General features: G+C 35.9%; 1 protein-coding gene across 2 annotated transcripts in view; it reads left to right on the top strand.

The window, feature by feature from the left end:
- LOC306865360 (nuclear pore complex protein Nup155-like) overlaps window positions 1–10,012 on the top strand; it is a 39,589-nt gene extending 29,577 nt beyond the window's left edge. For both annotated transcript variants that reach the window (XM_079409919.1, XM_079409918.1), the window contains 9 exons: window positions 415–519; window positions 605–759; window positions 1,783–1,912; window positions 3,418–3,531; window positions 4,379–4,499; window positions 4,575–4,685; window positions 6,051–6,187; window positions 8,329–8,435; window positions 9,305–10,012. In XM_079409919.1, coding sequence (XP_079266045.1) covers window positions 415–519; window positions 605–759; window positions 1,783–1,912; window positions 3,418–3,531; window positions 4,379–4,499; window positions 4,575–4,685; window positions 6,051–6,187; window positions 8,329–8,435; window positions 9,305–9,443 — 1,119 coding nt within the window. In that variant the 3' untranslated portion in view covers window positions 9,444–10,012. The remainder of the gene's footprint in view (window positions 1–414; window positions 520–604; window positions 760–1,782; window positions 1,913–3,417; window positions 3,532–4,378; window positions 4,500–4,574; window positions 4,686–6,050; window positions 6,188–8,328; window positions 8,436–9,304) is intronic.
- The last annotated feature ends 6,269 nt before the right edge of the window (window positions 10,013–16,281 follow it).

The following is a 16,281-nucleotide window of genomic DNA, read 5'->3' as shown; positions in this document are numbered from 1 at the left end:
TTATTTATTTTTTCAATTATATTAAAAACAATTTTAATCAGTTTCAGTCGTTTTAGTACTTCAAGTTACTTTTGTTTTTCCATTTACTTTCCAAGGCAATATTACAAATGTTTGTTTTTCCTTTTAATATTTATATTTTTATAGGTTTTTATATTTGTAATTGACTTAAACTACTGAAACAAATGTAAGTTAAAGTTAAAGTTGTACCTCGTTCATTCAGTTATTTCAGTTTCAGTCATTTTAATACTTCAACTTAATTGTTGGTTGGTTTCCAAGGCAACATTTCTAATTGGTTTGATGACATTTTTCCTCTATTTGTATTCTTAGTTTGACTTCAGAGAAGTTTAGTTGTGTTTAGTTAACAGTGACAGCGTTGGTTAACTCTGGATGCTGTTGGACTGGTTCTTCCCTCAGTTTGAGCAGATGCTGGGACTCGCTCAGAGATCTCAAGACGAGCTCTTCCACATCGCTCTCTATAACTGGCTCATTCAGGCCGATCTCACCGACAAACTCCTGGAGGTACGACTGATGGCATGCACACTTCCTCAGCATAGCTTAAAGTCTCTCTGCTCAAAGTGTTGAGGTGTTTTCTGCTCTGCTCCAGGTGAACTCGCCGTACCTGGAGGATCATCTGATGCACATGATCAAACAGGACCAGAGTAAAGTGCGTAACATGGACCTTCTGTGGAGATACTACGAGAAGAGCAGAAGCTTTGGCAAAGCAGCACACGTTCTGGCGCGGCTGGCTGACATGCACAGGTAACATGCTGGTTAGCCCCGCCCACTGAAATCTGATTGGTTCAGAATCTCTCTTCTCATAACTGCATTTAGTAGGGCCCTATGATCTCCGTAATGCAGGAAACACGGACAGGATCGTGGAATCCAGTCATTAAAACAGAATTTACAGTTTAACACGGAATGTCATGGAATTTGCCAAAGTTTGGATGAATTAAAAGTACCTCATTATACTTCAATCAAATCACGATATGGACTAGTATCTGTGAATATTAAGGGAAAAAAGCATTTAAACTATGAATGGTTCATGTTCTGTGTCTCTGTGTGAATGAATGGTGCTACTGAAGCTTGCTGTGATTTCAGCGTCTGTCGTCTCTCTAAATGAAGACATAAATACATGAACAACATCCCAGAACTGCTCTGAGTCACTTCATCAGCATTTAACCCTTTCATTAGAACTAGCCTCATATGTGTGCACGGAAACACGTCAAAATACAAGTCTGGTTTAACTTGGAGACATTGTGGCAGAAATATATTACTATCATTCAGTAGAATAATACTGCTGCTACTACTGTTGAAAAATTCATAAAACTTTATTTTATAAGGAATAATCACACAATATTTCTTCCGTGTTTTAATTTGATTAGAAAATCCCATTTATTGGCTAAAAAACTAAATGTGTTTAATGCCTTCATTTGATAACCAGGAAAATGTAACTAAACAACACAGAATTTCATAAGGCTATTGTAAGAATAAATAAAAATAGTTTGTATGCATTTAAATGCTAAAACAGGGTTTGGTAACAACTATAAGTTGTGAAAAAATAAAACATTTCATAGGGCCCCTAAACATTTTTGTTAAAGTTTTAATAAACTGATGTTAAATTATTAATTAAAATCATGACGCATATATTAGACATGCTTTTTAATTTCATATTATGTTTCATAGGGCCCTGATTTAGATATTTGAATTCCCGCTTCTGTACATTGATAAGTGTGATGTGGCTGGATCTGGTGGTGTGACGGTTTGTGTTGGGTTTGTGTGCAGCACGGAGATCTCTCTGAAGCAGCGTCTGGAGTACATCTCCAGAGCCATCCTCTCCGCCAAGAGCTCGTCCTGCGTCTCTTCACTGGGAGCCGACGGAGAGTTTCTGCATGAGTTAGAGGAGAAGATGGAGGTACGGACACGGCTGCTGAGGACCTTCAGTGAAACAGCCGTTAACATGATTTACAACAAAACAATCTGATTGTGATTGTTTCTTATAAAAGCTGTGATTGTAATTCAAAAAATATTTGTAGGGCTGCACAATTTGCCAATAAATCCACATTTATATATGATAAATGACCAATTATACATCAATATCCCTATATGTGTGTGTATATACACACACACACACACACACACAATATTTTTATTATAATATAAAATATTAAACAAAATAAGAACTATTATTGTAATATTTAACTGTAAAGTAAAACAATGAGCATTTACATTTAGTCATTTAGCAGATGCTTTTATCCAAAGCGACTTACAGAAGCAATCAAAACCAATAAAAGAGCAATAATACACCAGTGCTGTAACAAGCCTCAGTTAGATTAACACACTACACTAGCAAGGATTTTATTTCGTTTTATGATAAATAAAAAGAAAACCTATAGAAAAAGAATAGAGCAAGGTAGAGTTAGAGGCCTTTTTTTCTTTTGTTAATTGTATAATAAAAAGAAAACAAATAGAATACACAAAGATTAGAAAATCTAGTGTTAGTTTATTTTATTTTTTTTAGAAAACAAGCAGTTTGTAAATGAATAGAGTGCAAGTATTTTTTAAGAATAGAATTAGAATAGAGTTCGAAGGTCAAATAAAGATGGGCAGGTCACTCAATCCAGGGATTTAAGAAAAATAATTCATTAATATTGTAAATTACTCTTGTTGTCAGCAGTTTAACAATGAAAAAGCTTTTTTTGAAATAAGGATAAATATAAGGATATATATTTGAAGCTTAAAATTAAAAAACTTAAATATAAATTAGAAATGTTGTCATGGCAACTAATTTACAATTTGTTGAGGTAGTAAAATTGCAACAACAAAAAAACTACAAAAATAAAGCTATATAGAAATATTTAAATAAAATAATAAAAATGACAAGAATTGTTTTTTTTATTTTACTTATTTATATATTTTTTACTTTTAAAAAATGAACCAACTAAACAGTCAAGATCAGTAATAATTATTTTATTTCTTTTTCGAAAGATTAACCATAACTGTTTGTTTTTTGTTACTTATTTTAAAGCTTCTTTTAATTAAACTTTAATTGCACAATCAGAACCAAGTTTTGTTAGTGCAACTAACCATATGTTTCAGCTAAAGTATTAAGAAAAATGAAATGAAAAATAAAGCAAAAATGACATTTAAAAAAATAATAAAAATGACAAAAGCAGATCAAATGACGTGAACTAAGCTTAGAATGTAAACTCTCAGAATAACACTTGCTCTGCAGCGTTGAGAACATCAGATCAGCAGCTGCTGGCATGTAATGAACACAGATGTGCTCTGCTCTGCGCATGTCTTCGTTTAGTGGAGTTGCAGCCTTTGTGATTTGATAACTGCACAGTTTCAGTTTTATTTTGCTGATTCGTGCAGCTCTAAATCAGTTTTGGCTGTAACGCTGCTCTGATTCTTTAGGTGGTGCGGATTCAGGTGCAGATCCAGGACACGCTCCGCAGACAGTATTCCCAGCATCCCTCGGTGCAGGGAGCCATGACACAGCTGGACTCCGAGCTCATGGACATTACCAAGGTAAAATTAATGCAAGTTCAACTTTTAAAAAACATGTCTCCAGACTATGTGGCGGGGGGGGGGGCATCTCATGCACATCTCATGTTTTTAAACAGAAAAAGCACTCTTTGTGGCTTTCGTCCTTTTTTATTAATCATACATGATGTTTTGTTTATAAATGTTTAAGCAACTTAATATGTGACCATAAACCACAAAACCAGTCATAAGGGTAAAATTTGTTTTTATTGAGATTGATACATCATCATCAGCTGAATAAATAATCTTTCCATTGATGTATGGTTTGTTATGATAGGACAATATTTGTCTGAGATACAACTATTAGAAAATCTGGAATCTGAGGGTGCAAAAAAATCTAAATATTGAGAAAATCTCCTTTAAAGTTGTTCAAATGAAGTTCTTAGCAATGCATATTACTAATCAAAAATGAAGTTTTGATATATTTACGGTAGGATATTTACTAAATATCTTCATGGAACATGATCTTAATATCCTAATGATTTTTGTCATAAAAGAGAAATGTATAATTTTGATCCATACAATGTATTGTTGTCTATTGCTACAGATATACCTGTGTTACTCATGACTGCTTTTGTGCTCCAGGGACACATAATTGTTTTATAAACATTATTCAGTGTTTTACAGATAGTGATGTTATTTTATTGCTTTAATCAACATGCATTAGTAATATTTTGCTCGATGCGTCCTTGTGGCGTTTTTCCCCCCTAACTGAAATTGTGCCTTCGAATATTTAAAAATGTATAATATTTAAGTGCAAAGCTGGAGTTTAGTCTTTCAGCGGTTTCGACAGCCCTATTATTTAATAAGCATGTTGTGTTGGTCTCTGCAGCTGTATGGTGAGTTTGCGGATCATTTCCGGCTGTCGGAGTGTAAGCTGGCCATCATTCACTGCGCCGGACACTCGGACCCTATCCTGGTGCACTCGCTGTGGCAGGAGATCACAGAGAAGGGTGAGAGCTCTCGCTGACGTCTTCCTCTTCCTGTGCCGTGGGGCGCTGCGTCTGACGGCTGCTGTTGTGTTTCAGAGCTGAGCGACAGTGTAGCCATGAGCCCGGCGGACCGCATGACCGCTCTGAGCCTGAAGCTCGTCTCGCTGGGGAAGTTATACGCGGGAACACCTCGATACTTTCCATTAGGTAATGATTTCATTTTCCACTCAAGTCGAGGCTGGGGTATACAGTATATCTGAGATAATATGGTAAGTGTTGTGGTAATTGAGTATATCACACAAACACACCCAGAGAGTGCACGCACCTGATTTATTATTCTATTAAAACTCTAAATCCAAGGCATTCTCAATTGTAGGTGGCAAAAATGGCTCTGTGTATGCATTTTATATTTATTCAATTTAATATAGTAAATCTATAATATCACACAAAGAGTGCAGTTTGTTCTCCAGATATCAGCATGATAACACATGTAATAATCATTTTATACAAGTATAATAAAGTTAGCATTAAGTGACTTAGATTTTGGACACAATATTGCCTGTTTTTGATCAATTTTGCCAACAAAAATAGTTCCAAACAACGATCACAGCACTGTTTTGCATCTCTGAGTGATGGACAGTGTTCACTTATTTAATGAATCAGCTTTTGAATGAATCGGTTGAATAAATGATTCAGTGATTCACTCATTAACAGAGTCAATGCTTTGTTCCTGAATGAATCAGTCGTTTGAATCTGTCGAGGCGACCGCATTTCAGTCAGAATGAGCTGCATGATGGTGTTTTTGAAAAAGAACTTAAAACTTAATTGAACCTCCAAATGTTTCTTAGAGTGGACAAGCCAGTGTTTATTTTTGACTAGAGTACATTGGAGTTTATTTATTTCATTTTAGTTTACTTCAGGTAAGCGGACTTCACTAAAGAGACAAATGTTTATTTCTGAGTACCTACATTGGAGTTATCTCATTTTAGTTTACTCTGTTAAGCTGGCTGCACTAAAGAGAGAAATGTTTTATTCTGACTAGTCTATATTGGAGGTATTTATTTCATTTTAGTTTACTCCGGTATGCTGACTGCAGTAAAAATGTGAAGCCAAAGTTAATAAAGAAAAAGTTAAGTCAAGTTATTGTTATTATTGAGTTAAGTGAATCTATAGTTCCTTAGCAACACTGGTAAGATGACATGAACCCTACCTCCACAGCAAACCAAACCGAACCGGACCGAGCCACTGGTGTATCGTTACACCTATTGTTTATGCATCTGTAACTGCAGTTTAAATGTATCCATGTCCCCGCTGAGATACATGTGTAAATCCATCTAAATGCTGTTTCAGATGCAGATTCCAGAAATGTTTTCTTATGTTGGAATGAAAGGCACTAAATGCCGCCTCTTATTCTTACCCAAGGATACAAGATGGGAGAAAGAGTTAAAACTGAACACAACCTTGCTACTCTGTGTTTTTTTATATATGTATGTTTATTTGCTCCTTTTCCATTTTGCATTTACTTGTACTTTTACTTTCAGTACTCAAGCATGTTTAATATGTGATCTTCAGACTTCCTGGTGAAGTTTCTGGAACAGGAAGTGTGCCGGTTGAACTGGGACGTGGGTTTTGTCACCTTCACCATGCAGGAGATTGGAGTTCAGCTTCCACGACTGCTGGAGGTTTACGACCAACTCTTCAAGACACGGGTCCGAGAAATTAATGAAAAACTATTGCACTGTTTAGATTTTATTTCAATCTTCAAGCCCACAGGCTGAATATCAAATTTCACTTCTCATAATCCTCTTAAGGATTGCTTTACAGAAAATATACATTTATTTACTTTTACTTACTTTACTTTTAGTCATTTAGCAGATGCTTTTATCCAAAGCGACTTACAAATAAGAAAACGTAACTAAAAGTTAACACTCTGTAAATACTATACACACATTTAAGAAAATACAGAAATTAAATAAAATTGACAAATGCATACAACAACATTTCAATAGTAAACATATAAAGGGAAAAAATAAAAATAAAAGCGATACTAATATCCTGTGCCGGTGTCCCAGCCCGGTGGAGTCTCACGGTAGAGTCGATGGTCTTCACAGTAAGAGGCTTCACACGACCGCTGCCGCGGTATAATAACCTTTTTATACCAATCTAACAAATCACTGCTAGACTTCAGCTGAACCCGCTTTCCTATTAATCACTAAAACTGGCCAAGCAAGTGCACACACTGACAAGATACGCGATACAGTACGAGACCAAACGCGATTTCAGCAACTCTCAATACAGTAAACAAAATAAGCGTTTCCTAGCAACGGCAACTGCGCTAAACACTGAGACAAATAAATACACTTCGGCTGACAGACTGCTTCTCTTAAAGACTATTTCATTACACTGCCTTCTCCTGTTTATCAACTAAAAATGGCCAAGCAAGTATTTATTATTTATCAACAGTTTGTATTGAGAAGATGGCGCCGTTGTGTTTGGTCAGCCGTCTGTCGCTCTCTCTATTATGGATTCTATTCAGTATTTTCTGCCTCTCGGTGATTGAGATGTGGCCGACAACCTTCGTCTACGATCGACAAACGTTGCTAGATATTGGGACCTCAGTTGCTAACATTGGCTACGATATAAGGAGTGGTTCTCATTCGCACTACTCATCATTCCGGATGAATATCCCGGAGCACCTGTGTCTCGCTCCAGCTTATTTATCAGATCTTTTAGGTTGTCATGATCCGTCCAGGGCACTTATATCCGGCACCTTGAGTGCTTTCTGTTCGTGGATCGAGGTTAAAACATCGTGGAGACCCTGCTTTTGTGAGAGCGGGCCCTAAACTCTGGAATAGGCTCCTGGCATCAATCCGAACGGCGTCATCACTCTCCTCGTTCAAATCTAAACTTAAAACACATCTCTGATTGTGGGTTTTTAACGTATTTCTCAAATTTCATGTATGCTGTCTTATAAATTGTTATAGATCCTGTTTTTATTTGAGCTTATACGGATCTGTTCAGCACTTTGGGCAACCTTGGGTTGTGTTTAAATGTGCTTTAGAAAAAAACAATTAATTAATTATTAGTATTAAGCACATTTATTGAGTTATTATTATTCAAATTGGTCTTATCAATTTCTTATTTCATTTTTATTTTTACATTATTTATTTATTAGTCCATAATCCTCTTAAGGATTGATTAATGGTAGTAATATATTAATTTATTTATGTTTTGTTTTAAATTATAAATTTAATTTTAAATAAAAAGAAAAGAAAGATTCCTTATGTTATTAATTTAATACATTTTGAATTTATTAATCTGTAATACTGTTAAGAATGGCTTTATTTACTCATTTTAAAAATATTTTGTATTTTTTAATTTTTCATTATTTTATTTATTGATCCATAATACTCTTAAAAAATGTTCATGTTTTAGTTTTTTAATCTATTTATCATAAGGATAACTAAGCATTAATTATATATTTATTTATTTTTCTAAATTCCATATTTATTTAATAAATTAATATTTTATTTATTAGTCCATAATCCTTTCAAAGATTGCTTAACAGTAGTTATATATTTCTTTACTTGTGTTTTATAATTATATAACATTTAATTGTGATTACACTTGCTTAACAGTGGTGGTTTTTATTTTGTTTTACTTTTTATTTTTCTAAATTTCATATTCATTTATATGTTAATTATTATTTTTTTAATTATTATTATTATTATTGTATTTAAAAGAAGTGTTTGTCGTGTAACTTGAGATGGCATCTAAACAGTGCGAGGAGTAAACAAACCCAAAAATATGTAAATGTTGATAATAATAATAATTTCTGTGCTTCACCCAGGACCCATGTTGGCAGCGCCTTAAGAAGCCGCTGCACCTGGTGGAGTGCATCCATGTGCTCCTGTCAGGATATGTGAATGACCCCAGCCGAGTGCCCACCTATGACCGGTAACATCTGCCCACCACACCTTCTATATATTACATTGTTCACATGTGTCCCTGCAGCACAGAAGCAGTCATGAGTAGCACAGGTATATCTGTAGCAATAGACAATACATTATGGTGTTGGACGAGGAGACACCACCCCTCACAATGTAGAGCGCTTTGAGTGCTTAGAAAAGCAGAAAAGTGCTATATAAATGTAATGAATTATTATTATTATTATATGGATCAAAATTATACATTTCTCTTTTATGACAAAAATCATTAGGATATTAAGATCATGTTCCATGAAGATATTTAGTAAATTTCCTACCGTAAATATATCAAAACTTCATTTTTGATTAGTAATATGCATTGCTAAGAACTTCATTTGAACAACTTTAAAGGAGATTTTCTCAATATTTAGATTTTTTTGCTCCCTCAGATTCCAGATTTTCTAATAGTTGTATCTCAGCCAAATATTGTCCGATCATAACAAACCATACATCAATGGAAAGATCATTTATTCAGCTTCAGATTATGCATAAATCTCAATTTCAAAAAATTTATCTATATGACGATTGGTTTTGTGGCCAAGGCAGTGTTGCCAAGTCTGTGGTTTTCCTGCAGAATTGTGCTTCTTTAACACTGTTGTCGCGGGTGGTGTTTGATGTCCACAGGTTGAAGTGATCCCAATAACCTCATATTTAGCCCCTGGAGTGCGCATTTACCAGGGGGAGCCTGCCAAAAAATGTGTATTTTACACCCCGGAATGCAATTTTTACTGGGGGACCCCCCACAAAATGCGATTGAGCTAGTTTTTAGTAGCAATTGGGTGGGTTTTGTTGTGAAAAAGGGTCACATTTTATTGTGACCCACTCTTTCCTTGATTGCAGACGGAGGTTTACTAACACTTGCCTGGATAACATCTGCGGGTATCTGGTGGAGCTGCAGTCCTTGAGTCCAAACGCAGCTCTGCAGGACATTATACGCAACTTCAAATGCCTTCAGGCCAAACTGGAGAAGCTCCATTGATGACCGTGAAGGGCTTGCCAGCGGTCATTTTGTTCTTGATGTCATCTGATGGACACCCTGATACTACAGCAGCCTGACACCTCATCGCTGCAGGACTTCAGTCTTTATATTTACTGATCATGAATAATCACTCATGCAGCCATGGAGAAACCCAATAGACGGATTAAATAAACACTTCTCATATGTATTCTTCAATTTGCATAAGTTGTTGTGGTCATCAGCAGATGTGAAGGTGTTTAATACAGTTCTAATTAATCATTGGTGTCTGTTCATAAACTGTCCGAGGAGGCGCTTATTCTAGATGTTTTCTGCTGAAACACTATCTGTGGTTGGTAATGTCCCCACGGATGTTTCTTGATGGAGATGTGGTGAAGGTGGATGTGATGAAGGAAACATCATGCTCTCGTCTGCTTTCTTCTAGTCGTCAGGTTCAACAGGGCAGTCTTTTATGAAAAGGACACATTTTTATGAAAGCCTGAATCTTTTCAACCATCTCTTCTAGTTTTGTGTAATATGTATTGCAAATGATTTGAAAATAATAAAAAGAAAAAGTTTTGTTTTAAATTACAATTGTGCAAACTGTGTAATTTTCTGAGGAATAGTTTAACATTTAAAAAATAATAACTTATTTATGATTTAAATGACAAATTATATACACACACACACAATATTGATTATAATTTTTAATGCATAAAAATGACTAATGTATGATTTTAAATCAAGTTTATATCGTGTAAATTCTAAATGCAAATGATAATTTTGTGTAGATGTTCATATACTAATAGTTTACAGTACGTTTTGCACATTTGTTTTGCTGTTTTACAAAGACTGCGTTCAGATTACTGTAATTTTATTATACTGTCCAAAAAAAAATATTAGGCTAATTATTTTTTCAAAGTGTATATCTGGAGCGATTTATTTTATTTTCGATATGATGCTGATGCTTCTAAACTGAACTTTTAAATTATGAAATGTATTAAATTAATTACTGAGTAATATGGGTAATGATACCCATATTTGCTTTATATTTGAAACGCATTTGAACATTCAGTGTCCCTTAATTGTAACTTATTAGGTTATATTTTTGTTTACACGGTTAAAATAGTGTTTACTGTAGTGGTAACCATGGAAATCTACAAATATACAATATTTATAATATATATATACAAGTATAGTAGTATAAATATAAAAACTATTTATAGTTGCAGAATTTTGTTTAAATGTTATTGAAGTTACAGAAGAACTTTCAATGTCTTATTAAAGCATTAACGACATTAACTTATAATTAGCAATTCAATATTTATGAATCTTTGTTAACATTAATAAAAATACAGCTGTTCTTTGTTAATTCATGTTGGCTCAGGTCCATTAATGTTAACAGAAACTACTTTGTTTTATTAATTTCATTAACAAATGTTGAAATTAGCGTTAATAATAATGTTTTATAATAATTTCTCATCGTTAGGTCATGTTAACCAATACAACCTTATTGTAAAGTGCTACCGAATTCAATTCATAAATAAAAGAGAAATGATCTAATTATAATCAATATAAGTATATATATACACGTTATATTGACTAATTATATTTCGCAAAATATTATATATTATAAATGGGTGTTTCTGCAACTACAGGCACTTTTAAGTCCCAGCAGTGACATTTTTGATTTATGTTAAATGTTTGTCATATGATGCTTTCTAAATATATTCACAGTGTCATTACACACCTTGACAAAAAATATGATTAATGTGATTTAATATAAAATTATGAAGCATTTATAGGCCCAAACACCAACTCTGGTCATAATGTTGAGATGTGTAACACAAGCTAATTGAATTACAATTTGACATTATTTGAAATGGAATTGTTTAATATGCATATTCATTTATGTCATCTTAAATTGTTTTATTTTTTCAACTAAATGTGCCTGTGCCACACTTTTGAGTCCTTACCGCAACAATGAAAAAAGGCTTTTATTATGACATTTAATCAAAGACAAACCAGTCTAGTTTCTACATTGCTGGCTGATTGGGTCGCCTCACTCACAAGATCCCCAAAATATAAGGGAAACATCATCTTTTCTGTGTCAGTATTTATGGTGTGTCCTTACCATACAGCTTAGTAATTCTGTACTTTGAACTACAGTTTAAAGATAAAAGTGTATTACTGTTTACTGCAGCAAATTTAGGTGTTGCGGTAAAGACCTTGTGCTGCAGTAGAGTCAAGTTCAAGGTTTACTGTATATTAAACTTCAAATATTCAGTCTAAATGCTTTCTTACTGTTGTTCTGTACAGTAGCCTGTTTTTGATTTCATGGCACTTTAACATTGTGTCCTTACCGACGCAAGATGGCATTATTTTTATTTGCAAAAAAATATATTTTAACACTTAAGTTGAGATGATTTACATATTCAAATTGAAACATCTGTAATAAAAAGCTAAATATGTTCTCTTTAGTGTGCATGGAAACAATTGGCATCTAAGGGTACTGACTAAATCTTACACGGCACACAGAAAACCATCAAATCACTTATTTTTTAATATCAGTATTTATAAAACTGCACAAAAATTAAAAAAGCTATTGAAATATATTAGATTTTTATAGAAATTAAAAAATAAAAATGTATATAATGAACGTTATTGCAACATCGCGGTAAGGACATTTTGTAAGAAGAGTTGAAAAACTAAAAATAAACCAGATTAAAATCTTTATGACGCCATGCAATTTTGTTGACCTTTTTTAATATGTATTACAGACTCTGATGGTTAAAATTAAAATTCTTTTTCAATTTTGGAGAGTCAAAAGTGCCCATAGTTGCAGAAACACCCAAATATACTTTAAATATGTTAATTATAATGTGCTGTCCTTCTTTGTTTTTGTAAATAACATGTACATACACAAATACATGCTGATGAACATCCCGAGAGATCAGATTAAAGTAGTTTCATGAACCAGTTGTTCACAAACTGCTCCAGTGTGTCTGGAAGATCCACCAGAGGTTAATGAAGAGGACATCGTTGGGTCACAGTTGAGATCTGGATTTGGGAAGAGAGAGTAAACCCAGCCGGAAGTTCCCTGTAATGCAGTCAAGCAGAAAAACGCTCTTATTGATGACTCAACCCAGGCTTGAACCTCCATCTCTGAGTTGTTTCACTCCTGAATCCGATTTGGAAAAGACTCTTGTTTTGCTTGTAGATCCAGTGTTTGGCAGTCAACTTTATAAAGTACTGATGCTATCACGGTCACATCACAGAAATCTCCTGCTATACTGAGAATGAACCCAGAACAAGTAGTGGATGCATTTTCATTTACACAATACAAACATTAATTAAGCACATGATTCCCTCTATTTTTCTGATTCTACATTGCAAATGGTTTGAAAATAAAACTAAACAACGTTTAATCAAGTGAAACTTTCAGTTGATTATCAGCATATTTGAATGCCTTTTTTATTTATTTAGGGCTTTACAGTATGAATGTTAAAGTGTCTGAGTGAGACGACACAACAGTCAAAAATATATTTTTAATCTAGTAAATCCTGACATAGGACATAATAGACATAATAGACAAAAATCTATTGTTTAATGGAACAGTTTATTGATCCTTTAGACAAATCTAAACAAAGTTTGCATATGTGATTTTATTGAGTATCATATTTGATGCATCAGGCTTTTATGGCTCATCATTATATAATACAGTGAGAATATCTATTGAACAAGATGGTGCTGCAGATGGCTGCTACTGTGCTTTGCTCTGTTTTTGTTTGTTTTTCCTGTTTTTTGTTACTCAGATACGATCAGTTTTACCAGGGATGACCAGCTGAACATTCAGCAGAACACACTACAAAATCTTTTACCGGATTTTGACTATTCGGACGTTTTGCTGGACATTGTAGTTGGCGGAGCCGTAGCTCTGGTCAAACGCTTCAGGTTTTTACATCAATGAGAGGTGGTGTACAGATGTAACTGTGTTAAAGAAGATGTGCTGTTCAGATCTAGAAACGCTCTTCATTAACTGCAAGCCGTTCTATTCGCCGCGGGAGTTCTGCTCGTTCATTCTCGTGAGTGTCTACATTCCACCGCAAGCGCACGTGAGCACAGCTTTACAGAAACTCACTGATCTGATCACAGAGAGTGAGCAACAACACCCGGACTCTGTTTTAATCATTCTCAGGGACTTTAATAAAGCAAATCTCTCCCGCAAACTGCCAAAATACAGACAGCACATCACGTCCCACCAGAGACAGTAATATATTGGATCACTGTTACACAACAATAAAGGACACATATCACTCGGTTCCACGAGCAGCTTTAGGACTCTCTGATCACTGTTTGGTTCATCTTATTCCAACCTACAGGCAGAAACTTAAATCTGCTAAACCTGTATTAAGGACTGTTAAAAGATGGACTAACGAAACAGAGCGGGATTTACAAGCCTGTTTCGACCTGACTGATTGGACTGTTTTTGAAGCTGCTGATGATCTGGACGAGCTCACAGAGACTGTAACATCTTATATCAGTTTCTGTGAGGATATGTGCATTCCTACCAGGACTCATCTAATCTACAACAATGACAAACCATGGTTCACTGCAAAACTCAGACAGCTCCGTCAGGCCAAAGAAGATGCTTACAGGAATGGGGATAAAGTCTTGTACAAACAGGCCAAATCCACACTGGAAAAGGAGATCAGAGTGGCAAAGAGGAATTATTCTGACAAGCTCAGGAACAAATTCTCTTCCAGTGATTCTGCTTCAGTTTGGAAAGGTATGAAAGACATCACCAGTTACAAGGCACCATCCCCCAGCGCTCTGGAGAATCAACAACTAGCAGATGACCTGAATGAGTTTTATTGTAGGTTTGAAAAAACACCCCACACCCGCCCTGAACACCTCTCCACACAACCATTCACACCTCAAGCAACCCCCCTCTCTCCCACACCTACAATTCAGATCAGTGAAGATGATGTGTGCCAGGTCTTCAGGAAGAACAAAAGAAGGAAAGCACCTGGTCCAGACGGTGTGTCACCAGCCTATTCTGGTGCTAAAATCTTCACACAGATCTTCAACAGATCACTGGAGCTGTGTTAAGTCCCCTCATGCTTCAAACGCTCCACCATCATCCCCGTCCCAAAGAAACACAAAATTACTGGACTTAATGACTACAGACCTGTGGCTCTAACATCTGTGGCCATGAAATCATTTGAAAGACTGGTTTGGCTTATCTGAAGGACATCACTGGACCCTTACTGGACCCCCTGCAGTTTGCCTACAGAGCAAACAGATCTGTGGATGATGCAGTCAACATGGGACTGCACTTCATCCTGCAGCATCTGGACAGACCAGGGACTTATGTGAGGATCCTGTTTGTGGACTTCAGTTCCGCTTTTAACACCATCATCATGGAAACCCTTCAAAATAAACTAACTCAGCTCTCCGTCCCCACCTCCGTCTGCCAGTGGATCAACAGCTTCCTGACAGACAGACAGCAGTTAGTAAAGCTTGGTAAATTCACATCCAGCACTCGAACCATCAGCACTGGAGCTCCTCAGGGCTGCGTACTCTCCCCACTGCTCTTCTCCCTCTACACCAACGACTGCACATCTAAAGACCCCTCTGTCAAGCTCCTGAAGTTCGCAGGCGACACCACACTGATCGGCCTCATCCAGGACGGTGACGAGTCTGCTTACAGACAGGAGGTTAAGGAGCTGGCTGTCTGGTGCCGTCTCAACAACCTGGAGCTTAACACGTTCAAAACTGTGGAGATGATAGTGGACTTCAGGAGAAACCCCCCTGCTCTCCCCCCACTCACCATCATGAACAGCACTGTGACTGCAGTGGAGTCATTCAGATTCCTGGGCACCACCATCTCCCAGGACCTGAAGTGGGATATTCACATTGAGTCTATTGTCAAAAAGGCCCAGCAGAGGTTGTACTTTCTTCACCAGCTGAGGAAGTTCAACCTGCCACAGGAGCTGCTGAAACAGTTCTACTCTGCCATCATTGAATCCATCCTCTGCACTTCAATAACTGTCTGGTTCAGCTCAGCTACCAAATCTGACCTCAGAAGACTACGGAGAGTAGTCCGGACTGCTGAGCGAATCATTGGTACAACCCTCCCCACTCTCCAAGAACTGTACTTATCCAGAGTGAGCAAAAGGGCTGGTAAAATCACTCTGGACCCCTCACATCCAGCACACTCCCTCTTTGAACTGTTACCGTCTGGTCGACGCTACAGAGCTCTGAGCACCAGAACGACCAGACACAGGAACAGTTTCTTCCCTCAGGCAATACATCTCATGAACACTCAACAATAAACGTGGAACACACAACTAATACATTATCCATTCAACACACTCACTTATTTTATTTTTATTTTCTCATTTCTAATTTGCACATACTTGACCTGTACATACATAATTCTCTATATTATATATTGTGTTTTTGCTGCTTTGTACATTGCCTTTTGGTTAATTGTTGTTATTCTTTTATTATCTGTGTCCTGTCCTGTTGCTGTCTTTCTGTTGCACTGTGGAGCTTCTGTCACTACAACAAATTCCTCGTGTGTGTAAACATATTTGTCCAATAAAGCTCTTTCTGATTCTGATTCTGATTCTGATATAGAGGAAAAAACAGCTCATTGTTTCAAATGGAGCATAATGCTATTTGGTGCAGATATTTATATGGACAAAAAGTGAAATTCTGAAGCTTGTAAATCAATGAGATGTTTATAACAGTACAGCAGATACTTACATAAAATGATCTAAATATCAGCAGTCATGCTATATCTCCAGTAATATGTCTCAGTAAGATGAGATGTAAATGATCCAAACATATAATG

The sequence above is a fragment of the Barbus barbus genome, assembly GCF_936440315.1.
Source record: "Barbus barbus genome assembly, chromosome: 47".
Lineage (NCBI taxonomy): Eukaryota > Metazoa > Chordata > Actinopteri > Cypriniformes > Cyprinidae > Barbus > Barbus barbus.
Note: the sequence above shows the minus strand (reverse complement) of the source record. Positions and strands in the feature narration are given on the sequence as shown.